Source organism: Loxodonta africana, chromosome 11 (genome assembly GCF_030014295.1).
Source record: "Loxodonta africana isolate mLoxAfr1 chromosome 11, mLoxAfr1.hap2, whole genome shotgun sequence".
Classification (NCBI taxonomy): domain Eukaryota; kingdom Metazoa; phylum Chordata; class Mammalia; order Proboscidea; family Elephantidae; genus Loxodonta; species Loxodonta africana.
The window spans coordinates 57,942,633-57,968,843 of record NC_087352.1 but is presented as its reverse complement, the minus strand read 5'-3'; the positions used below and the strand labels follow the sequence as shown (position 1 = coordinate 57,968,843).

Sequence of the window (26,211 nt, the reverse complement as noted above, 5' to 3'; positions counted from 1 at the left end):
GGTGGTTGTGATGATTAAACGGTACGTGTAAAGCTTAGTATAGTGTCTAGCACAAAGTAAACCCTCAAAAAACAGTACCAATTGTTGATTACAAAATGTTGTATTTTTTCCTAATTAATAAATTAAAATACAGGTAGTCCCCGATTTACAATGGGGTATGGTTCCGAAGACTCTACCCTAAGTAGGTTCTGACGTAAGTGGAATACCTCATTTTTATTTTTCATTATTATTGCCTTTTTATTATCCGTATCTTTATAAGTTTGATCTTTATTTCTCTTTGGGGATTGAAAACATTACATATAAACTTATATACATTTTAATACATACGTACATACATTAAAAAATACACAAATCATAAAAATGTCCTCTAATGATGAAGAGTGGACAACACCGGTATTTTGTCAGCTGCGGTAACGACTCCACTTGTGGAAGGTTCTGGATCATCTGGATTATCCCTGGGAATTGGTACAGTGTTTCTAGTCAGAAAATCAGCGAGAGTTGTCCGTATGGTCCTTTTCTTTTTCTTCATATATTTCACAGTAACATCTCACTGCTTTTCGAATCTACCTAACCACTTTAGCAAAGGAATCAGCATTTGGGTCCATGTCTTCAAACAACTGAAGCCCCCGATTTGCTTTAGAAAACTGAATCTATACAGCAGTGTTTTGAACAGTGTATCATAAAATGGAACATCTGCAAGTGAACATCTGAGAATAACATCAGCAAATTACGCACTGCAATACTGTATACAGTACATATTACCAATGATTAGATTTAAAAAAAAAAAAAAAGAACCGTAAGTGCAGTTCATCATAACTTGAATACATCATAAGTTGGGGACTCCCTACAATGTCTTACATTTGCTGTACTCTTTAAATGCTATTCCAAGCACTTTCAAATTTATTAGTGTGTTTAAACCCCATAAAAAACCTCTTCTAGGACAGTTACAATCCCTATTTTTTATAGATAAGCAAATTGAGGTTTCCAAGAAGTTTAAGTAACATTCTAGGAATCAGGAGTCTAGAAAGAACAAAGGCCAGCTTTAGAGTCTAGTAAACTATGTGACTAAGTTAAAAATTACATGGTCTTTTCAGCCAACAAACATAGCACAGCAAATCCTCCAAACGAGCCCCCAGCCCCCAGAGTTCTCTATTGTTGCTGACAAAACACACTTTAAAAAGAGGCCCTGAAGCACTAAGGCTTTCAATAAGAAAAGTTTAGGAAACTGTGGAAGAAAACTGATTTTTTTAGCTAACTCTAGAACTATGCTGCCTGAAATGGTAACTACCAGCCACATATCCTACAGTAAAGTATCTATAGTATTTATCACTATATTAGATATTTTTAGAGTGCCCGTCTGTCTGCTGTCCTCCCCACCTCCTTTTTCTATCTTCTCATCTACTATTCACAGGTGAGCGCAGGTAGCCAGATTTGTTTAGCAAACTCTCACACCTACTCCCCAGTTATAGCTGACTAGATCATGGACAGGCATCTAAACCAAAGCCAAGCCAGAGTCTTAGGGAATTTAGAATTGAGCTGGAAAGGTAGGCTTTCCATATGGCTAGAACTTGGTTGTGATGCTGAGGGTTCCGGGAAGCCATCCACTGAATCCACGGAGAAGCAGAAAAAACCAGTTAGTAAGAAAGATGAATAAAAGAGCTATGTGGAAAGAAGAAGAGATAAACAGAAAGGACTCTCAGGATCCCTGCTGGTCTTCCAATTCTTGGTACCAGTTCGTCCTGAAGCCTAGCTACGTTCCTGATCTTGGATTCTATGAGACACCCCTATCTCTTTATTACGTATGTCCATCTCTTTTTGGCGTATGCTAGATCAAATTGATTTGTTAATACCAAAAAGACTTTGAATTAATATATCACTGGTCAGATTCAATAATACACATTATAGTACTAGTTGACAAAAAGTGAGAACTATGAGTTACTTGGTTTATTGGTTACTCAAGCAAAAAAAGAGGTCTAAAATGCAAAGGATTGTAAACAGCTTTATGAGGTTAAGAATTAGACCACACGAATAACATGTCTCACTGGCACTTCTACTTTCTTCAGTCAATAATCACTCTCTTTTCAAACTGGCTGAAACCAAGAGCTTCCATTATGTAAGAGGTTTCCATTATGAAGGCTACGTCTCTAAAAGCTTCTGAATTTGTTCATTCAACAAACATTTCCTGGGTGCCTAGGACATGCTGGGTTCTGTGAAAGATGCTGCCTCTGTCTCCAAACAGATACAGATAGAGGTACAAGAGAAGTGCCAAAACCAGGACTAGCCCTGTGTGTGAGCTCACAGGAGGTACACCCAACCTACCCAGAAAGGAATCAAGGAAGGCATGCTGGAGGAAATAACTATTCTGTTTAACCTGAAAGAGGAAGAGAAGTCAGGCAGGCAGACAAAAGGGGTGTGCTTTCCAGGCACAAGAAATAGTATAGGAAAAGGCATAGCGGTCACAGAGAGCCTGGAATATTCTAAGACGTGGAGGATACTCAACACAGGTAAATGACAAAGCTGGAGAAGTATACCAAATGGCTGAGGTACAGAGTTCCATTTTCTCAACTTATTCCTAAAACAAAGGTATTGAGTGTTCCCAAAAGAAAAACTTAAACAGGGCTCTGATTTAGTTTTATTACAATATTAGTCTATTAACAAAAAAGAATTTCAAGATACATTAGAGGAGTTGGTTTGGACATCATTTCCTCCTGGAAACCTAAGGCCAACTAAGACCATCCTCTGCCAGTAAAGTACCCAATCATAAAACTCAGTATGCTACAGCATAATGCCATTTACTTCTCTGTGGCCCCACTACATTTAGACTGCTCATTCATCATAGTATTCCTAACCTGATAACAAAGTAGGCATTTAATAAAACTTTATTGACCAAATGAATTCCAATTTTAGACACTTCATTGACAGAGGATGAAATTACCTCCCACTGCACCACAGGAAACTCTCCCCACTCTTCAGCCCTCCAGGCAAGGTCAGCCCCCCTTAGGCCCCTCCACGTGGCCAGGATCTGAAACAGCACCACTGCCACGACCTTCTCAACAACACCACTTCAGGTCAGAAGCATCTCCAGGGCTCAGATTATAAACTGTGAGAACAGGAAGAATGTCTCATTCACTCGTGCATCCCTCACCATGCCTGGTACTGTGGCTCAGCCTTGGTGATTACCTATTAAATAAAGGATTCATGGAACTCTGCGGCGGTGTCCCTGAAATTTCTGCACTTTGAAGCTTTACTTATTTCTACAAAGGAAATCAGTCAGGCACAATCCTGCCAAAACCAACATACTGATTGTTACAATAGAATTCCTTTCCTCTCATCCCTCCATACACCAATGTTCTAAACTTCTTGGAACATTTAAGAATAATCAGCTTTCCTGTTCGCTTGATTTAGAGCTATAATGAGGTGGCAAGCAACTGGGGTGGCTGGTAACTGCTGCTGCCTGTTATAGGCATCTATGCACAGCCCTGTTTTAAACAAATGAGCTCAAATGTTCTGGCAGCAAGCAACTAACAAATCATTTGCAGTAAAAAAAAGCAAAATGGTACTGCAAAAACATGCCAATGTTTTAAAGACAATTACAATTAGAAAACGAATTTTGTTTCTGAAGGCAGATTTGAGATGCTGGAAACATGCAAAAAGAGGGCAAAAGGCAGCAGTCAGACGTATTAATACAGATTAAATAAGTACCACACAGAGTACTTCAAACTTACTGTATACATAAACTCCACACCCCTGGGTCAATTTCAAAAATGTCGATAATTGAAGACTAGAGATAAATACTTCAAATAAGTACTCTCTTACTCTCTTAATCCTTTTCTAGCAATTGGTCTTTACTAATGGTGAGTCCAAAGTAAGGGAGTTGAAGTATCACCACCCTCTCTTCTAAGGTGCATTTCTGGTTGTTTTTCTTCTAAGACTGATTTGTCCGTTCTCTGGTAGTCCATGGTATGTACACTATTAGTTGCCAATACCACAGAGTATATCGGTTCTTCTGTCTTCCTTTTTCAGTGTCCAGCCATTCTATGCATACGAAAAGTCCATCGCTTGGGTCAGGTGCACCTTAGTCATCAAAGTGACATCTTTCTTTTTAAAACTTTAAAGTGGTCTTTTGTAACAGATTTGCCCAATGCACTACATTGTTTGATTTCTTTTTTTTTTTTCCTGAATCTTTTTTTCCTTTTTTTTTTGTGCTTTAGGTGAAAGTTTACAGAGTAAACTATTTGTTACATATGTTCGTCACAGCAAAACATATGTAATATTCTTGAAATAACAAAATTAAAGAGATGGAAACCTGATTAACAGCTGCTACACGTTAGGGATGGGGACTGGAGATGAGCGTGGCTATACAGGTAAAGCACAAGGGACTCTTGCCGTGAGGAAAGAGCTGCATATCTTGATCGTGGTTATGGATACACAAATCTACTCATGATAAAACTGTATAGCTATACATACACGAGTGCATATATAACTGATGAAATCTGAATAATGCTCTGTAGATTGTACCAATGTCAATTCCCTGGTTTTGATATTATACAATACTAATACTATAGATGTAAAATGTTACCATTGGGAGAAAACGAGTGAAGGGTATGTGGATTTCCCTGTACATTTTTTATGCTGCTTTCTATGAAATCTATAATTATTTCAAGATAACAGTTTAAAAATTGAGCTATAAAAATACAAAGCTGTACAAAGTTATGTAGGTATAGGCATTTCTAAAATACACACACACACACACACACAATTTCGCATGCACAAAATCATGCTATACGAATGGTTTTATAACTGGCTTTAACCACTTACTATGCTTTGGCTCTTATTCCATGTCTATAAACATATGATTATTTTTAATGGTTATACATTGTACCACCATGCAGATATACTGTTTTTGTTTTTTATTCAATCTCCTTACGAGTAGACATTTGGGTTGATAGCAATTTTCTGCTATAATGATTGTCTTTACACATACATCTTTCTACATTATATATTTTTGAACTTGTCCAATTCTGAACGTAAATTCTAGAAGTGGAAATGCTAGGTCAATGAACACTTCTATTCTGACAAATATTGCCAAATTACATCCCAGGAAGATGTTACCAATTACCATTCCCACCAATAGTGCCTAACTGTGGTTTATAAACCCACACATATTGCTAAATCTGCAAAATTGCAAACCCAGATCTTTTGACTTCAAATCCAGTGATTTTTATACTTACAAAAGCAAGTGTCAACAGTCTGCAAGCATAAGAACCTTTATTACAAATACAGATTTTATTTCCCCTAAAATGGACTATGGAGAGGAATTCATAAAAGGATGTGATGTCTAACTAGCAAACTATTACTAGGCCACTGTAAATTTAGAGCAAATTCTATTCAACACTACCTAAGTTCTTCATTTGTACCATGCAATCAATCTCTGTATTAAATAATGTGGGGAAAGAGGCACATCAATAACTGTTGTACAGAGAGGTTAAAGCCTCTTTGGATTTAAATTCCATTTACAATCCTCTGACAAACAGCTCTGGCCTTAACTTCAAGGATGGAATAATGAAGAGGATATAGAAATGTTCGGTTGTGGCAGAAAAAATAAAAATTTAACAAATATTAAGTAAAAAATGGTGAATATCTTTTTCATTATAAAGATAGATGATCGACTATATTAGCCACTTATGATGCAGAAAACGCCTTCAAATGACATCAGCCACAATTCATGAGGTGACAGAAGAGAAGAGAAACCCTGGCCCTGACAATTAGATTTGTTCTCTACCACAACCTCAGAGGAGAACTGCCATTAGTTCATCAATGAAGGAATACAAAGATGAGTGCTCAGTGTTAAGGCATGCATCTTTCATTAATCAACAGAGTACCACGTTCAGATGCCTAGCAGTTTTCCGAATCTAACAAGCAAGAAAGAACGTTTGTTGGTAGAAGAAAAAAGCTATTTTCATACGAAGCCTGTAGTTCAAGAATTCAAGTTCCCGCATCCAAAATAAATATATAAAAATAGGTGAGCTAATAAACTAAATACCTATTCCTGATACTTGTCACACATGAAAATATTGAAGAGAATTATTAATGACATTTTAGTTAGTTGGTGTAAAAAGTCAGGCAGGCTACAATTCACAAGTTAAACATTGACAACTTGAGTTAACAGCAGCAGCACACTTAAGCTGATAAACTTAATGATGACCTGCGTCCTATGTCATGTTGCCAATATGAGGCACCAGAAGGCACTGTGGCCGTTTAGAGGTTTCTACCAAACACCTCTTCTTTCTTTTTCAATTTCTCTAATCTTTTCTATCAACCCTTCTGTCTCTTTCTTCTTCATTTATCTATGCTGTGAATTTTAAAGTAACACTAAGAGGTACCAGTGGACACTGCCAGACCATGTTGGCCCTCAGGGATTAAAAAAGAAATAAAGGTTGAATAGTACATAATCATAAAGGAGAAGGTTGCCAACTGTTTGTAGAACAACACTGCAACCTAAAACATAGTATTGTTATCATTTCCTCAAATGAAGAAGTATTTTAGCCCTAACATAAAATTAGATTTTTACATTTTTACAATACAGGGAAAAATAATTAACTTTTAAACTAATAATTATAACTAAGTACGTACTTAGTAGGCCTTCATTAATTTGAACTCACTAATTCAGAATATGGGGTTGTTTGGCTAAAACTGAGTTGAAATTGACCTTCGAATTTTTTAAAATATTTCAACAAGGGAGGAAGGAACTGGGAAAAGTATTGTTTAACCACTAGAAAAGAAATGTTTAAAGATTCTAGCATATTTTAACCGCTGAATTGCAAATATATTTGCTGAATAGAAATAAAGTGCATTGTGTATAGCACTTTACACTTCTTAAAGTTCTTTTACCTTGTTTATTTAATTTAATTTCTTTTAAGAACCCTGAGAAGTTGACTGAGGAAATGGGAGTATCCCCATTTTACAAGTGACAGAAATAGAGGAGCTAATTAACTTGTCCATGGTCATAATATAAGAATAAAACATATCTGACTTCTAGTTTAATTAATACTCTTGCAATCTGAATAATACAACTTAGGTAGCCTTTTATTAAGGCAGACTTACATAGCATCAATCTAGAAACACAACCACCAGCTACTTGGAATTTCTATATAAGCCTAAAAGAAGCTGTGTCATAAAAATTACATCTATTTTATGATTACAATCCTGCAAAAACTATGTGAGTGATAAAGAACTGGAATAAAACAGAATTTTTTTTTTAATTCTAATAAGGAAAGATGTAAGAATACAGATGACTTTTTTGTAATTGCTATGAAACCATGAACTGTAGTTTGGTCAGAAAGCTAAAATTTTTAAATTATACATACCCTAATTCACAGCTTTCAATAATTTAGACTGGTTTTGTTGTACTTTTAAGCACACCAATCTCATATGTGAATCTCAATAATGAAAGATAAGACACTCATAGTTCAAATTCTTTAACAAAAAGCAGATGGGCAAACAGCTAAGAATGACTTGTTGGGGGAAAATTATACACAGATTTCCTCCTGAACACAGATCTGCTGGGCAAAGTATAATTATAAAGCTCATAAAATAAAAACACTGAAAATGCTTAAGTCCCTTTCACTGAAAATTCTGCCATGAAATGATTTCAAAATTGCTATTATATATATTAAGGATGTCATTTTCAGCCCATAACATGCATATTGTCAAATATGTAATGTTTGTCAGTTTAAGATACAACCTGAATAAATCAATAAGTAACCATTCAGAAAGTATAGAAGCATTTGTAAAGACTTTTTCCCCTTACCTTAGCAAAGAGAATTACAGAAATCATTCACAAAACTAACAAGAATCAGCCCATTCAGTAGTTAAACTGTGGGAATATCAACTTTTTAAATGGGCCTATTCATAGGAAAAACTCAAAGGATAAAAACTGCATATAAAATTTATTATAGCAATGTTTAATGCACCTAGCAGAACCAAAAGTACTTACATTCACATGATTCACAGACAATCCTATATGCTGTCACTCAACTTCAAAATGAAAGGAACTTTAACTACTAAAATGTCAAAATTTTAATAACGAACATACTAGATAATGCTGTATTTTTTTCTCAAGAAAGTAACACAAAAATCGACTTAATAATTTAGATTCCAGTTAACACAGTGAGAAACGAATTGACAGACGCACTTGCAGCACGTAAAACGTACTTGGCCTCTTACTTTAATGCTTTAAACAATTCTGTTATATTTTCCCCCGTTTTAACATAATTACCCGCAGTTCTTTGGACTTTTAGTTTAAGGGATCATTCGAACCTAGGCAAACTCAAGCATCTTCTAAAATGATTTTCCATACCCCATTACCACCAAGTTGATTCCAACTCTTAGCAACCCTACAGGACAGAGCAGAGCTGCCCCACAGGGTTTCCAAGACTGTAATCTTTACAGAAGCAGACTGCCATATCCTTCTCCCACAGAGTGGCTGGTGGTTTCAAACCATCAACCTTTCGGTTACCACTGTGCCACCAGGGATCCTTATGATTTTTCATAGAAAGGTATATATGAAAGGAACAAGAAAAAATAAAGGGTTTGACTCAAAATGTAAAAACTGAACTTCTTTTGGTCCCCCACTTTGAGAAAACAAGATGCCAAAAAAAAACCCAAATTGGTTAAATTATTTATTCCCTTAGCAAAATGGCCTAGTACACTATGTTGGTCATCATTCAAACAAAGCCTATAATGAAAGAATTAGAAGAGTTGTTTAAAAGACAGTTTAGTAGCTATCTCAGGTCCCCCTCCATGACAGAGCAGATTGTTTCAACTTGAAAAGTTCTAATAATATTGCTTTATGTACTAAAGAGAACATAAAGAAAACAAAAATTCTACAACTGGACCAATAAGCCACATCATGATAAATGGAGAAAAGCCTGAAGTTGTCAAGAATTTCATTTTACTTGGATCCACAATCAACACCCACGGAAGCAGCAGTCAAGAAATCAAAAGACGCATTGCATTGGGCAAATCTGCTGCAAAGGACCTCTTCAAAGTGTTGAAAAGCAAAGATGTCACCTTGACCCAAGGTGCGCCTGACCCAAGCCATGGTATTTTCAATCGCATCAAATGCATATGAAAGCTGGACAATGAATAAGGAAGACCGAAGAACTGACACCTCTGAATTGTGATGTTGGTGAAGAATATTGAATATACCATGGACTGCCAAAAGAACAAACAAATCTGTCTTGGAAGAAGTACAACCAGAATGCTCCTTAGAAGCAAGGATGGCGAGACTGCATCTTACATACTTTGGACATGTCAGGAGGGATCAGTCCCTAGAGAAGGACATCACGCTTGGTAAAGTACAGGGTCAGCGGAAAAGAGGAAGACCCTCAAGGAGATGGACTGACACAGTGGCGGCAACAATGGGCTCAAGCGCAACAACTGTAAGGATGGCAAAGGACCAGGCAGTGTTTCATTCTGTGGTACACAGGGTCACTGTGAGTCAGAACCAACTCAACAGCGCCTAACAACAACAACAAAGAGAATAAAAATACAGAAGCAGAGACAGGCATCAAAAATTCAAAGAGAAAAATAACTTTATAATCATTAAATTTTTTCCATCCACTAAAAACTTGTGACCTAAAATCCAATAAAAGTCTCTTCCTGTTGCTCAACTGAGGAAACAGACCGAGAAACTTTGCGAAAGGATCATTCAAGCAGCTCCCCTTAAGTGGAGTTGATACACTCCCCTCAGAGGAAGGTTAAAATATTAGACTTCTCATCAGCTTATATGTATTATTGTAAATAATGGTACTCCAGCATAACGTACCTGTTATTATGACCTGTTGCTTTGAAAATGTGAACATATAAGCTGGTGATTCTTTTCTGAAAGATTACCATGCAATTTAATGCTGTAACTCTTTAGCCATTAATTGATGCTCAGTCAGTAAACAGTCTGAGCTTCCAAATGAAGCCAGCATAGCAAGATGATCAACAGAGTTCACCTCTAGAGCTACACAAACCTGGTTTAAATCTGATCCATACTAGCTACTAGGTGTGTGACCTCAGACAGCTTCCTAAGCCTCAGTGTTCTCATGTGTGGGGATAATAGCAGCACCTTCATCACAGACTTATCGTGAGAACTAAGTGAGAAAATGCACCTAAGGCTCTGAGCCCAGCAACTGGCACACAGCAAGTGTTCAGTAAATAACTGCTAAATTAACGATGACGTATGCTGGCAAAACCTCTTAGCTAAATGCACATATATTTTATAACACAAGAATGATCCCTGAAAAGAAAAACTGGAGTGGTAACTTGAATCTACCAATGCTGTAATGAAATGGAAGACAATTAAAATTTATAAAAGAGTTACAACAAACTGAAGTTTACCAAAACATTATGTGAGTACAATCTTTCCATATTACAGGACAGTTACAACAGACTCTACTTAATTCCCAAATACCTACTTTAAAACATGCTCACCTCTGGAATACCACACAACATAAAGAACCTTTACTCTCTGTGTAATTTGGTCTCTTGCCCATTGTTCTGCCACGCTGGTCTTCTTGCTGCTCCTCTAACATGCAAGACTTATTCTTGCCTCAGGATCTTTTTACTTGCTGTTCCCCTTACCTGGAAGACTCTTTCCCCAGGATCTGCAGTCCTCATTCCCTGGCATCAGTTATGTCTCTGCTCAAGTTATGCTTTCCCAGAGATGGTCTATCTAAAGAAATCACCCACGTACACTTGTTCCCATTCTGTCACTCTCTGTGACCTTGCCTTGCTTTACTTTTCTTTACTGGACTTGGTACTTCCAGAAATGACCTTACATATTTATTAATTTACTTGTTTACTGCCCATCTCTCCTACTAAAATATAAGCTGCATGAGGGCAGGGACCTTATCTCTCATGCTCCCTGCAAGAATCTCCGGGCCTTAAAGCAGCAAACGGGAAGCATTCAGTAATTATTCTGGGGGTAAATTAATTAAAAAAAAAAAATCATACTTACTGACAAGATGTCAAATACATTAAGTAAAAAAAAGTGTTAACAGTAATACAGTATGTCTCATCTTTGTAATAAAAAAAGATAGACATAAATACTCATGTCCATATACAGGTAGGAGTCCTGGTGGCACAGTGGTTAAACACTCAGCAGCTAACCAAAAGGTAAGTGGTTCAAACCCACCAGCCACTCCATGGGAGACAGATGTGACAGTCTCTTGACAGTCTGATTCGGTAAGGATTTACAGCCTTGGAAACCCTGTGGGGCAGTACTCCTCTGTTTTATATGGTCACTGTGAGTCGAAATCAACTTTACGACCATGGAATATATAGCTACGTACATAGAAAAAAGTATGGAAGAATATAAAAATATCAACAATGGTTATCTCTTTGTGATGAAAATGAATATTTCTCTTTTGTTTATTTTCTAACTTTCCTACACTGAAGGATTACTCATGTGATCATAAAAAAGAAAAGAAAAAAAGATTATTTCACCAGCAAATCAACTACTATGAACTTAGTTTACTTGCATAATTAGGGTTATGCACAAAAACTTGGCTACAAGGAAGTTCATCATAGCTTTACAGATAATCATGAATAATAAGAAACAACCCAAAAGTTCAACATTAGTTAAATAAATTATGGCCATCCGTAAGACAGAACACCCACAGCCATTTGAAATTATGTTGTAGGACAACAATAACACGAGAGAAATGTGAGTTAATGAAACAGTGTGTAGAAATATAATTCCAACATTTTTAAATGGCAGGCAACTGAAATGATATAAACCAAAATGTTAATAATGGTTACTCCTGATTGATTGTTTTTCTCTTTTTTTTAACTTCCTTGTACTTTTCTGTATTTAATGGTATTAAAAACGAACATGCGTTACTTTGGTACTGGGAAAAATGAGTTTTAAATGACTGTGCCAAAGACTGCCTTCTTGCCTTATATGAGCACCATCTAGTGCTCAGTATACATAAATACAATTTTTATAATGCAGTAAAAAAAAAAAAAAAACCCAGTTTCTAAAAAGTAACCTTTATGAAAAGAATATTGCTTAAGCACAAAGAAAAATATTACTATATTCAGTGCTCAGCTTAATTTTTAAAACAGTTGAATAATCCATTCAAGAGTCACAGGAACCCCTGAAACTACCGCCCTGAGATAATCTTTAAACCTTAAACCAAAATATCCCCTGAAGTCTTCTTAAAACTGAACAGTAGCTTAGCTTAACTAGTGAAAAACGTCTGCCTTGAGCACTATGTACTCTTTTAAGATCTGTCTATATAGGATCACATTGACAACAGCAACTCAAAGATTCTCGACAGGAAGCTTGGGAGCAGTGAGTTTATGTTAATGAGGGAGGAACACCTCAGAAAAGGAGGGTGAGAATGGTTGCACCACTCAAAGAATATAATCAATGGCACAGAATTGTACATGTAGAAACTTGAATTGGTGTATGTTTTGCTGTGTACATTCTCAACAACAACAACAAAACAAAGTTTAGAAGTAAAAAAAGTCACAGGACTTTCAGTCATCAGAAAACTGGTTAAATTTCTGCTCATTTTCATCCCTCAAATATTTTAGACTAAGTCAAGACAGAGCCCTTGCTCTTTTTTAAACTAATGGGTACTTACTCCTTGAAAGTAAAGGAAAGTCAGATACTTTACATACATTAATTCATTAGGATGTTTTATTCTCCCCACAAATCTATGTGGTAGGTATTACCATTTCCGTTTTACAGAAAAGCAACAGAGTTCAAAGGTCACTTCCTCTTTGGCTGCCTCCAGAAAAGACTACTAGGTGACTAGAGGATAGGGGTGGCAAGGAGACCTTTCATTAAACACCCTTTGGTAACTTCTGAGATTTGAACCATGGCAATGAATTACCTTTCAAAATATAAATGAAGTAAATAAATAAATACATGTCACTTACTCCCAGCAAGTCTATGACCTGCCCCACTCCATTCCAGCTCAGAGCAATAGGATGATGGCCTACTGTTTCTCGTGCTGCCAGGTGCTTCTACTCTAACAGCCTTTATTACACTTCACTGCAGTCACTAGTTGTTTGTCTTTACAGATAGATTACAAGCCCTTTGAGGGTAAGAGACTATATTTTACATAGTGGTTAAGAGCCATGGCTGTTAACCAAAAGGCTGGCAGTTCAAATCCACCAGGCGCTCCTTAGACACTCTATGAGGCTGCTCTACTCTGTCCTATAGGGTCGCTATAAGTTGGAATCCACTCGACGGCAATGGGTTTGGTTTTTGGGTTTTTTTTTAATTAATAAAGGCTCCTTAATGTAGAAATTATTGAATTTGTTTATGATCTGCTGTGTATATTCTCAACAACAAAAACTAAAATTGAAAAAAAAAAGCTTTTTTACAGAATTCCAGTTAATAAATGTAGAAGGAATGAACAAACTAAGAATATTAACATTTTGTAACGTCTAATGAAATATATGACTCAGACAAAAATTTCAGTTGATGCTAAAATACTCAAGCCTCTGATTAATCTTAAGCAGGATAATTTTTATTAGAAAGAGTTAAAATGAAATATTGTTTTTCACCCATCTGACTGGCAAAGGTCCAAAAGTCTGACCATCCATTACACTGACAAAGGTACAGGGAAACAGACCCTCCCAAACTTTGCTGATAGGAGTGTAAATTGGTACAACGTTTATGGACCTCAGTCTAGCAGTATCAACCAAAATTACAAATGCACATACAATTAGACCCCAGAATTCTACTTTGAGGAATTTATCCTGTAAGATATATTCCCATGCGTGAGGAATGATACGTACAGCATAATTTGTTACAACAAAAGACTGGAAAAAACCTAAATATCCATTAATAAAAAACTGATACAATATATTGCATGGATACTCTGCAGCCATTAAAAAGAAGACAGCTGTATGTGTGCTTACATATAAATCCACTGCCACTGAGTTGACTCTGACCCACAGTGACTCTACAGGACAGAGTAGAACTGCTCCATAGGGTTTCTAAGAAGTGGCTGGTGGATTCGAACTGCCAACCTTTTGGTTAGCAGCTAAACACTTAACCAGTGTGACACTAGGGCTCCGTGCCTACACGTACAAGATATATTTTACTTAGTTGTTGGAAAAAAAAAAGGGAGAGAACAGTATGTGTAGTATGTGTATTATGCTACCACTTGCATTTAAATGATTTTGTAAAAGTACATGGAATATATGCTTAAATAACCTGGTACTATCTCTGGAAGAATTCAAAAGAAATTGCTATCAGTGATCATCTCTGGCTAAGGGAAGTGGATGAGTGGAGGCCAGGGACAAGAGGAAAACTTTCTCACTGCTTTTCGTATCTTTTGGACTTTCTTCTAGAGTATGGGAGGGAAGGAAGGAAGGATGGGAACGTTAAGAAATACAAAATAAAATCAGCGTACCACACAAGTTCATGTGGCCCTTTATACAAATTTTCAAACTCCAGGTAATCTCCTACCTGCTAGTTGGTGCAGGGAAAGAAAATGAGAGAAGCTGATTCCAAAACGGGTCATTCTCAGAGACAGATTCTGTGCCTGATAACTTTTTTAAGTACTCATTTTTAGGAAGATCACCAATTCTGCTGCTGTTCGATCCCATCTTCTAATGTGGTAGATAACTTGTCCTCAAGCCTTCATTTCTTCAAGACAATCTATAAAGAATGATAAGAAATTTTAGACCTGCTCAGAATAATCATTGTAACTTTCCCTCCCCTGTCCTACATGTAAAAAACTATAAACCTACTAGAGTAAAGCACACCTCTCTTTATTTTGTAAATATATTAAATAAGAGATACAAAGTTAAAGGGGGAAAACAGTACTAAAATCTGTCTTAGCCAACACAAACACAAAAATCTGAACCTATACTTGTATACTAAGTTAATCTCAGGATGGGTGTTCTTCTGCCCAAGAAAATGTCTCAAAGCAAATTTATAACAATGTTATTAACAAATAGAAGGAAAATGAAGCTTTTTACAACTAAAACAATGGTGCTAAAGAAATATGGCTTGCATGTAGTAAAGAGGAGAAAGTAGTTCAAGTAATTACCAAGCACAAACAATTAAGCACTTGATTAGTAGCCAAAAGGTTGAGAGCTAGAACCCACTCAGAGGTGCCTGGAAAGGCAGGCCTAGAGGTCTGCTTTGAAAACCCTATGGAGCAGTTCTACTCTCCACACAAGGGGTCACCACAATTCTTGATGGCAACTAACACCACCATTCACATTTAAAAGAGGAATGGGGACTGCGTGAGTTACCTGCTTAAAGTGAAAGAGCTCCCAATTCCAAAGGAGTCACATTTAGTGTGTCTCTCATTCTTGTAACGCACACACAGAATTTGCTGACAGGCCTCTTGTCCTAAACCATGAGGTTTTTGAGGACAGGGACTATCTTATTCCTATTTCTATCCCCAGTGTCTAGACTAGCAAGTGGACTAGCATGTAGCAGGTATTCCCTACTTAGCATGTCGAAGGAATGAGCATGTGAATAAGTTAGTAACCACCAGGCTCTTCAGGATCTGTTGTTCTTAAGTCACTAAGGGGAAAACTAATAGTTTAGTAACAAGTATGAATCACTATCTTCGTCAAATCACACTTCGCACAGTTCTAAATCATGTTTTATCTCAATTTGTTAAAAAAAAAAAAAACTCTCCTTGACAGTAATAAAATGGTGGTTAAGATGAATAATAAATTACACTATTTTAAAATTACCATCACAATAAAAGTAAACTAAGTGGCTCAATGGCCACAGAAAGCTCAGGTCAGATGAGAATTTACATTAGTAACTCTCTTATGCCCTTCCTCATTTCACAAAGGCATTGAAGTTAAGGACAGAATTTGGAAGGAAGCATGCCTTCCACATACTCTTTGGGACTTTGAAACTGGCTTGAGCTGCCTACCTACAACATGAGGCTTCCCCAAAGCATGTGGAAAGCTGAGTTGAGAAATACTGATACGGCTCCTTATCACCCTTCCTCCTTATCACCTACCCCAAAACCTCAAGCTGCCCACTACTTTCATCCTCCCTACACATGGGGACAGGGGCCCCAGTGATACATGACTCCAGCTAAGCCTCCATATCAAGCCAGGTAGTCACAACTCTAGATTTTAGGAGGTAAAATAATAGGTTTAATTTCTTAAAATAGGAAATGTTAAGCCCAGTAAGAAAATGCTACAAAAAAACTGTTATGGATTGAATCATGTCCCCCAAAAATGTATGTCAACTTGGCTTAGGCCATGATTCCCAGTATTGTGTGACTGTCTACCATTTTGTCATCTGATGTGATTTCCCTGAGTGTCGTAAATCCTACCTCTATTATTTTAAGGAGGCAGGATTAGAGGCAGTTATGCTAATGAGGTATTTTCTTATTGGGCTTAACATTTCCTATTTTAAGAAATTAAACCCATTATTTTACCTCCTAAAATCTAAAGTTATGACTACCTGGCTGGATATGGAGGCTTAGTTGGAGTCAGCCGTCTTTGGGGTCCCTGTCCCCATGACTAGGGAGGATGAAACTAGTGTGCAGCTTGAGGTTTTGGGGTAGGCGATAAGGAGGAAGGGTAATAAGGAGCCATATCAGTATTTCTCACTCCTGTTCAGAAGACTCAGAAGACTCAGCTTTCCACAAGCATTGGGGAAGCCTCATGTTGTAGATAAGCAGCTCAAGCCAGTCCCGAAGTCCCAAAAAGGCAGGACTCAATCTACAAAATTAAGTTGTATCTTGAGTCAATCTCTACTGAGATACAAAAGAGAGAAGAGAGCAGAGAGACAGGAGGACCTCATTACCACCAAGAAACAAGAGCCAGGAGCGTCTGTGTCCTTTGGATCCAAGATCCCTGTGTTGAGAAGCTCCTAGACCAGGGGAAGATTGATGACAAGGACCCTCCCCCAGAGCCAACAGAGAAAGAAAAGCTTCCCCTGGAGCTGACACCCTGAATTTGGGTTTTTAGCCTCCTAGACTATGAGAGAATAGGTTTTTTGTTTGTTAAACACATCCATTTGTAGTATTTCTGTCATAGCAGTGCTAGATACTAAGACCCAATTATTCTGAAATTCCTTACTTGTCATATCCCACACCAAAGCATAATTTTATATTTTTTTAGCTACATAAAATTAAATGTTTTTAATACAGCCTTACAATGAAATACAATAATGAAAGTGAACTACAGCTACAATTACCAACATGGATACATCTCAAAAATATACTACAAAACAAAAAGAAGAAACCTACAGAATAATACATGCAGTATGATCTCATTAATATGATTTTAAGATGTGAACAATATTATAAATTTACTCACATGTAGTACAATTATTAAAAGATATATGGGTAAAATAAACAGGAAATTCTGAAGAATTGCTTTCATCTAATGATATCAGGAAAGGGTTCAGAAGAGCTTTAACAGTACCTATAAATAGTTTCTTAAAAAAAAAGGGGAAATTAAAATGAGATATGAAGCAAATGTGGCAAACGTTTAGATTTGCTGAAAATGAATGGAATGTACATGGGTTTTTATTATATTGCCCTATATGCCTATCTGTTACATATATACATACGCACACTGGCTTGTTTGTTTTCTAAACAAAACAACGGTTTTTCAACTTGTTAGTAGCAATACTGGAACCTAGATGACAGGGAAGCAATTTAAAATTTTTAGAGAACAACCAATGTTACAGAACAATTTGTACATGGATTATTGAATGGGAAACTAATTTGCTTGTAAACTTTCACCTAAAGCACAATAAAATGTTCAAAGAAAAATTTTTAAGAGGGGGTAATTTAACTAGAATTCTATACCTAGCCAAGTTATCAATTAAGTATTGAAGGTAAAATAAAGACATGTTTAGACTTGCCAAGACTGAAAAGTTTACTTCCTATGCGCCCATTTTCAGGAAGCTCCACTCCTTCAATACAAGGGAATAAACTGAGAAAAAGGAAAACCCGGAATTCAAGAAATTGGGGATTCAACATAGGACAGTGGTGCAGAGAAGTCACATGACAAGAGCTATGCAACAGGCTGGGACAAGAGTAAAGACAGCTGCAGATCTACAAGAACAGAATGAAAAAAAAAAAAAAAACAGAAATGCCAGGTCTAACCTTATTCTGTGAAGTTTTATAATAATGTTGGAGAATTTGGACGAACTGATAGTTATACAAAAAAAAAAAAAAAATTTTTTTTAAAGACTACTTTGAGAATAACAAAAACTTATTTAAGAAAAAACATGTAAGCACAGTATACGATTAGATTTAACAGTAGTCAATATTTACGTAATTATTATAATTTGAATACCAAATAAAGATTTAACTAAAAATTTGTGAGGTAAGTATGTTGGGAAGATGCTAGGAGGAGAAGTGGGACTGGTGGTTTAGAATGGTACATCTTTCTCTTCCATAATAGACAGGAAGTCAACAGAATATATCTAAAATTATTAAATAAAAAAATAACAGTAAAAATATATTAGTTATACTAGTTGGTGCCCGGCCACAATCGATGACTGCCCTGACAGGGAGCACTACAGAGAACCCCTGAGGGAGCAGAAGATCAGTGGGATGCAGACCCCAAATTCTCACAAAAAGACCATACTTAATGGTCTGACTGAGACTAGAGGAATCCCAGCGGTCATGGTCCCCAAACCTTCTGTTGGCCCAGGACAGGAACCATCCCCGAAGACAACTCATCAGACATGGAAGGGACTGGACAGTGGGTAGGAGAGAGATGCGGATGAAGAGTGAGCTATTTGTATCAGGTGGACAATTGAGACTGTGTTGGCATCCCCTGTCTGGAGGGGGGATGGGAGGGTAGAGAGAGTTGGAAACTGGCAAAATGGTCATGAAAGGAGAGACTGGAAGGGCTGACTCATTAGGGGGAGAGCAAGTGGGAGTACGGAGTAAGGTGTATATAAACTTATATGTGACACTCTGACTTGATTTGTAAACGTTCACTTGAAGCTCAATAAAAGTTAAAATATATATATATATATATTAGTTATAAATAAAGAAGTAAATAACGAGAAGGTAAATAAATAAAATGACCACCTTGAGGAAAGGGACTCTGGAATGGGGAAAATGGAAGTGTAGTTTTTCATCTTAAGTCCATCACATTATTTGGCTTTTTAATATACTGTCCATACAATGTCCATACACTATTTTGATAAAAAAAATTAATTACTTTTAATCACCTTCATCCCTTTTCCTATTCGTAGTTACAATTTTTAACTTATATGGAAAACAGAACATTACCATCATGACTAATTTAATGGTATCAAAAACCCGAATTATCCTTTACTGAAGTAAACAACTAGCAAAAAAAAGAAACAAGCTAATGAAAATTTAGTCAGACTATTTTTTATTTTTATTTTTTGAATTAGAAATTTACATGGTACAAAATACAAAGGGTTCAGAAGGACATCTGGTGAAAAGTCTCCCTCTCACCACATCTCCCAACCCCCTCATTCGACTTAGAGAAAGCATTCCTAGTGCCTTCGGTATCATTCCACAGATTTTCCATTTACATACAAACACATATATTTTCCACCTTTTCATACAAACCATAACACACTATACATATGTCCACTTTGTTTTTTCTACTTATCAATATATGTTGGTATGTATCTGTACGTGAAAAAACTTCCTTGTTCCTTTTTACAATTACATAACATTCAATTTTATAATTTAATAAATCCCATACTGATAGACATTTAAGTGGTTTACAGGCTTCTATTACAAATAACTCTCCAATACATAAATGCTATATTTCACAGATGTGTGAGTATATAAACCAAAAACCAAACCCGTTGCCAACAAGTTGATCCTGACTCATAGTGACCCTAAAGAACAGAGCAGAACTGCCCCATAGGGTTTCCAAGGAGCAGCTGGTAGATTTGAACTGCCAACCTTTTGGTCAGCAGCCAAGCTCTTAACCACTGCATCCACCAGGCCTTCCTACGAGTATATAGGTAAGATAAATCCAGAGAAACAGAATTGCTGGGTCCATTTATTATTTTGACAGGTACTGCCTAGCTGTCTTCCACAGAGTTAGAACCAATTTGCACTCCCATCAGCAATGCTATTTTTCCATACCACAGCCACCACTGTGTAATGGAACTTTCTGATCTCTGCCAACCAACAGGTGAAAAAAATCATTTTTTAATATGGTTTTAATTTCCATTTCTCTTATTTTAACAGGCTGTTACTTATTTGTATCTTTTGCCTATTTTCTAACGGTTCTTAGGAAATAAATGTGACTTTCAAAACTGCTAGGATAGACCACAAAGTCAGTGTTAAATCAAAATAACTGCTCAGCCCAGGACCACTCTGAAATCTCCCTAAAACAGCAATATAAATAAAGCCTGCAAGCTTATCAGAAGAGACTGAACAGAATATTAACAAGGAAAATTATGATGGCATACTAAGCACATACTAAGCAGTTCCCCTCGTCCCCTCCTTCCTCATCAAACCCTAGAAATAATGAAAAAGGTGTTTTTAAAATCGTAAGTAATTACAGAGCCATGCTCAAAAATTCACAGGGGACCAAAAACTGTGAGCAATCCCCATAAATCAGAAAACAGCTGGAGAAGGGATGAAAAGGGAAATGGCATGAGCAAGAGCCTTAAAGGGTACCATGAAGAGAGTGTGAACAGTAGCCCCAGCCCAGGGCCTTAGCTGGAACACTGTGAGCAATCACCCCTGCACAAGTCCTCCCACTCCTCTAGGCAGCAGAGGGTAAATATGAGGCCTGAGGAAGCTAGAATGCCCAGGGAAACAAGTTCACCCAAGCCCAAAAGACAAGCCACTGAGGCACTCTTGCCAGAAAGTTCCAACTTCATCCTCAGAGAAAGCAAAGAAATAAACCAAGGCCTATGGCACCTCTTCCACAATGATTCATGTTAAGGATTCAAAATATAAATAGGTATTATATATAGATAGATAGGAAACCCTGGTGGCGTAGTGGTTAAATGCTACGGCTGCTAACCAAAGGGTTGGCAGTTCAAATCCTCCAGGTGCTCCTTGGAAACTCTATGGGGCAGCTCTACTCTGTCCTTTAGGGTCGCTATGAGTAGGAATCGACTCAACAGCACTGGGTTTGGTTTGGTATAGACAGACATGTTGTTGCTGTTAGTTGCTGTCAAGTTGATTCCAACTCATGGCAACCCTATACGTGTGCAGAGTAGAACAGTGCTCCACTGTGTTTTCAAGGTTGTCACCTTTGAGAAGTTGATAGCCAAGCCTGCCTTCTAAGGCACCTCTGGGTGGGTTTGAACCACCAACCTTTCAGCTAGTAGTAGAGCACCTAACCATTTACGACCTCTTGAGGCTCCATAAAAAAAAAAACAAAAAACCTACTGCCATTGAGTCAATTCTGATTCAGAGCGACCCTACAGGACAGAGTAGAACTGCCCCATAGAGTTTCCAAGGAGCGCCTGGTGGATTCGAACTGCTGACTCTTTGGTTGGCAGCTGTAGCTTACGCTACCAGGATTTCTAGAGGCTCCAAAGATAGATATAAATGTGTGTGTGTGTGTGTGTGTGTGTGTGCATGTAAAATGGAAGTTGAAAAACCAACTATTCAATTACCTCCAAAGAATCCAGCTGGCTTTTCCCTCTCACTGTGCATTCGAAAGCTTCTTCTTTGGTTTGCAGCTCTTCTTTCTCTAAATCTGTCAGTAACTGATCTTATCTTCTGATGTCAATAGTTGTTTCCATGCTAGCACCCTCAGATTTCTCCTTCTAGGCATACCCTATAACCAGAATGCCAGTCCTATATCCCTCAAAAAATTGAGATTTTTTTTGACTCAAGGATAACTATATTATCAGTAATTTTGGTGATACCAATGCTCCTTGTACAAGTCTGTTGGGAAAGCGCTCCACTGCCGATGCTTTAGTAATAAATCTTTTAAAGCACCTGGCTTTCATGGCAGAGTCAAGAACCCAACATGTGCAAAACTGATTTTATCTGCCCTCTCATAACCACTTCCCCCGCCCAACTTCCTACTACCTCCCTAAAGTCCCCGTTATGTGAAAACTGCCCTGAAATGTTATTTTTCTGTAGACATAGCATTTCCCCAAGCAAATTATTCATGGGAGGCATGAATCAGACCTTACAGTCTTCTTTATTCCTCATTAGCTTCTAGCACCCGATTAAAGAGAAATGACTCAAAAAGGAAAGGGAGGGGTTAATGGTGATGGAAATATCACACTGATTAAGGAAGGGTAGGGCTGCACAGCCAATTATTGTAACTGCTGTCAGTCAGTCGTATACCTGAAAAAGTTGAGATGGCAAAAGATGTGTGACAGATATATTTAAAAATATATATATATATTTACAATGACAAAAAAAGAGTAGCTGCTGAGGCTGCTTACGTACAACCAAACACCCCATCAGATTTGGTTCCTTGGTTTGGAGGTTTAGGGTCATGATTTCATGGGACATCGCAGTTAACTGGCCTACTAACATGGCTAGTCTTCTGTTCCACCTCATTGTGCAGTGCCTGGTGTCTTAAAAGCTTGCAAGCAGCCTTCCAAGGCACAATTGGTCTCTATTCACGTGCAGCAGAAGAGGAAGAAGGAGAGTCAGGAATAGGAGAAGGAAATGGAATGTGTGGCTAATTGCCTCTATGAACAACTGCCTCCTTTGCCATGAGACCAGAAGAACTGGGTGGTGCCTGGCTACCATTACTGAATGTTTTGATCAAAAGTTCCATAGAAGAATCCTGATCAAAGCGGGGGGAAATGCAGAATAGAATTTCAAATTCTCGTGGACTTTAGACTTTCTGAAGCCATGCAGGATGGATGAACCCCTGAAATTACTGCCCTGAGATAATCTTTAAACCTTAAACCAAAAATATCCCCTGAAGTCATCTTAAAGCCAAATAATAATTTAGCTTAACTAGTTGACTCAACGGGCACTGGATTTTTTTTTCAGTAAAAAAAAGTCTGCCTTGAGCATTATGTTCTTTTAAGAACTATCTATGTGGGATCAAACTGACAACAGGAAATAGATTAGATAGGAATCTTACGGGCAATGAGTTTATGTTAATGAAGGAGGAACAACTCACAAAAGGAGGGTGAGAATGGTTGCACAACTCAAAGAATGAAATCAATGTCACTAAAGTATACATGTAGAAACTTTTGAATTGGTGTATGTTTTGCTGTGTATATTCTCAAGAAAAACAAAATAAAATTTAGAAAAAAATATTACTAGTTGAAATGCCCATGGTTCCAAAGCTAATAAATATATGAAAATATCTTCAGCCCAAATTAGGACTAAGATATGCTAACTAAAGCAGTAAGTTATCAATTTTACCTGTTAGATTTGTTGTTGTTGGGTGCCACCGAGTTGATTTTTAACTCATAGAGACCCATGTGACAGAGTTAGCAAGGTTAAAAAAAAAAAAAAAGGCTGATAACAGTGTGGGGCTATAAGGAAACAGAAACTCCCACCACTAGTGTGTGGAGAGTTGGCAATTTCTATCAAAATTTTACACACACATAGCCTTTGTGCCAACAACTTTCTTTTTAGGAATTTATCCCTACAAGTAAGCTCATACAGGTTAGTAAGAGTGTTACTTATATCATTGTAATGGCAAATGCAAAAACAACCTAAATGACCACCATCTGGGGACTGTGAAAACACACACAATGGAATGCTACGGAGCCACTGAAAAGGATGACGTAGATCTTATATGTGCTAATATATAAATATACCCTAAATATCTAAGTGAAATATATAAATATAGCCTACATGTCCTAAATAACAACAAAAGAAAAAGAAAACCACACAGCAGCACATGCACTAGAATTTCATTAAATAACTATGTAACATTCTTTCATAAAAAAAAAAAAAAAAAAATTTTTTCTGTTTTACATTCTTACATAGGCCTAGACAATTTCTGGAAGGAAAACATAAGCAATGGTCCCAGACTGGAAATGTGGATGAAAAAAACTTTTTACTTTATGTTCCTCTAAATCAGTGGTTCTCAAACTTAAAGGTACATAAAAGCCACCTGAGGGGCATGTGGTTAAAAAAAACAAATTCTTGGGCCAACATTCAGAATGTCAGAGTAAATGATTCTCATACAAGTAGCCTGTGAACTTAATTTGCAAATAAGTGTCATAGAAAAAGTGGGGGCAAACAGTCTTCTCAACGTCTAGCACGCTCTTCAGTATCTCCGCTCCTGCCAGCCACATCTGCCTTTCAATACCGCATCTGGCCCACGATGCCTTAAACCACATTCACTTCTGCACAGACTTACCTTTGCTTTTTTTCCTCTGTAATCCTACAGCACTCATTATCTTCACCGCTCATTTGGAATTTAACTACCCTTCAAATATGCCTTGTTTTGCTGTCTGACTCTTCTACTGCTATTGAACTTTTCAGATCAGTTATTTCCGCAAGTCAATTTCACCATCATGGGCAAAAACAATACTTCGAAAAAGAAATCCTTGATATTTTGTATTTCATTTGTAAAATATCTGATACGTACATCAAGTTAAATCTCCTCTTTCATGTGCACTGATTCGCTATCTCCTGGTTTAATGTGCCTCAAATGGAAAGTAAAAACTTAGGAACATGAAAATCCATGATAAACAAATTTTGTCTAATACCCTCAAAATATGCAAACGGCTTCCTATCGCACTTTGTTCAAACTTAGGATGAGAATCCATAAATCTTAAGCTATATTCCAGATTTACCTGCCGCCCCTCCCCACCAAAAAATGCCCCATTTGTACCAAGAGGCTTTAAAAAGAAATCTCATAGTTGAAATTGGAGACCAGAGAAATAATGGGCAATGACTACTAGCCAAAGGATGTTAAATGCCACAGGTGCCAGTAGTCAAGCAAGCAATGGAACATTCTCTGAAAGGTTACTATAGTTCAGGCGCTATATTAAGTACAGCTGGGTATTCCACGCCAGTAAAATGACAGTAATGAAAATAAAAGGATATAAATCTACAAAGATAAGAAAATCAGAGAAGGTGTGAAATATAGAAAGAAGTCAGGGGAGTAGTAACTGAACTGGTAAACCTGAAGAAGTCACAATGTAAATGCCTGCCAAAGGGGACACTAACAAAAAAGAAGCCAATTCACCCTACGGAACCCTGGGAAGGCTAAAAAGTCAGAGACAAAGAACCATGGAAGACAGGGGCAAGGTGCGGGCTAGCATCCCGACTAGGAGACCATATGTGCACTCTCTGGAGAAATTCGACTGGAGAGACTGGACTCCAATGCCCAGGGTGAGGAGGGTAATGAGGTGGAGGATGAGAACAGAAGAACTGAAAGTTAAAATCTGGTTGCTACACAGTTACACAGTGGGTTTCCCCGCCTCCTAGGCAGGAGATGCAAGGATTCTTCTTGAGAGAAACTGAATGTTGACCCAGGGAAAAGATGCTGACATTTTGGGATTCGCCCCATTTTAAAAGCTGGCTGGCCACCCTACTGCAATGCTCACCACTCAACAAAACTCACACAAAGAACTTCCAATAATTTTTTTGAGTCTCAACTTAAACAAGGTGGTGCGATGGTTAAGCCCTCAGCTGCTAACTGAAAGGTCAGCGGTTCAAACCCACCAGCTGCTCCACAGGAGAAAAGACCTGTGGAGCTTCCATAAAGGTTACAGCCAAGCAAACCCTATAGGGCAATTCTGCTCTGCCACATGGGGTCATTATGAGTCAGAATCAACTCGACCGCACCCAACAACAATCTTAAATAAGAATGGACAGCCAAAAACACTAGTTTTTTTTTGTAAGGAATGCCTCCAACACAAAATACATAAACCAAAACAAACTGAAGAAAGGGATTACAGAAAACATAATTCTGGGATCAGCAAAATCTAAAAACTAAAATTCCTCAGAGAGATAATAATAAAAACAGTAACAATAATAATAGCAAATATTTATGTGTCACCTTCTATGTCCCCAGGCACTATTCTAAGCTTAACCACTACGCCACCAGGGCTCCTTATATATTAACAACCAAAACAAAAACAAAACAAAACCCATTGCCATTGAGTCGATTCCGACTCATAGCTACCCTACAGGACAGGGTAGAACTGCCCCACAGAGTTTCCTAGGAATGCCTGGTGGCTCTGAACTGCTGACCTTTTGGTTAGCAGCTATAGCACTTTAACCACTATGCCACTAGGGTTTCCGAAGGACTCCCAAAAAGAACGCATAAAGTACAGCAGTGTTACCCTGT

General features: G+C 37.5%; 1 protein-coding gene across 8 annotated transcripts in view; it reads right to left on the bottom strand.

Annotated features, from left to right (window-relative positions):
- Window positions 1–26,211, bottom strand: part of DYM (dymeclin) — a 358,557-nt gene that overhangs the window by 319,574 nt on the left and 12,772 nt on the right. For all 8 annotated transcript variants that reach the window (XM_023543799.2, XM_023543797.2, XM_023543796.2 and 5 more), the window contains exon 2: window positions 14,483–14,674. In XM_023543799.2, coding sequence (XP_023399567.1) covers window positions 14,483–14,622 — 140 coding nt within the window. In that variant the 5' untranslated portion in view covers window positions 14,623–14,674. The remainder of the gene's footprint in view (window positions 1–14,482; window positions 14,675–26,211) is intronic.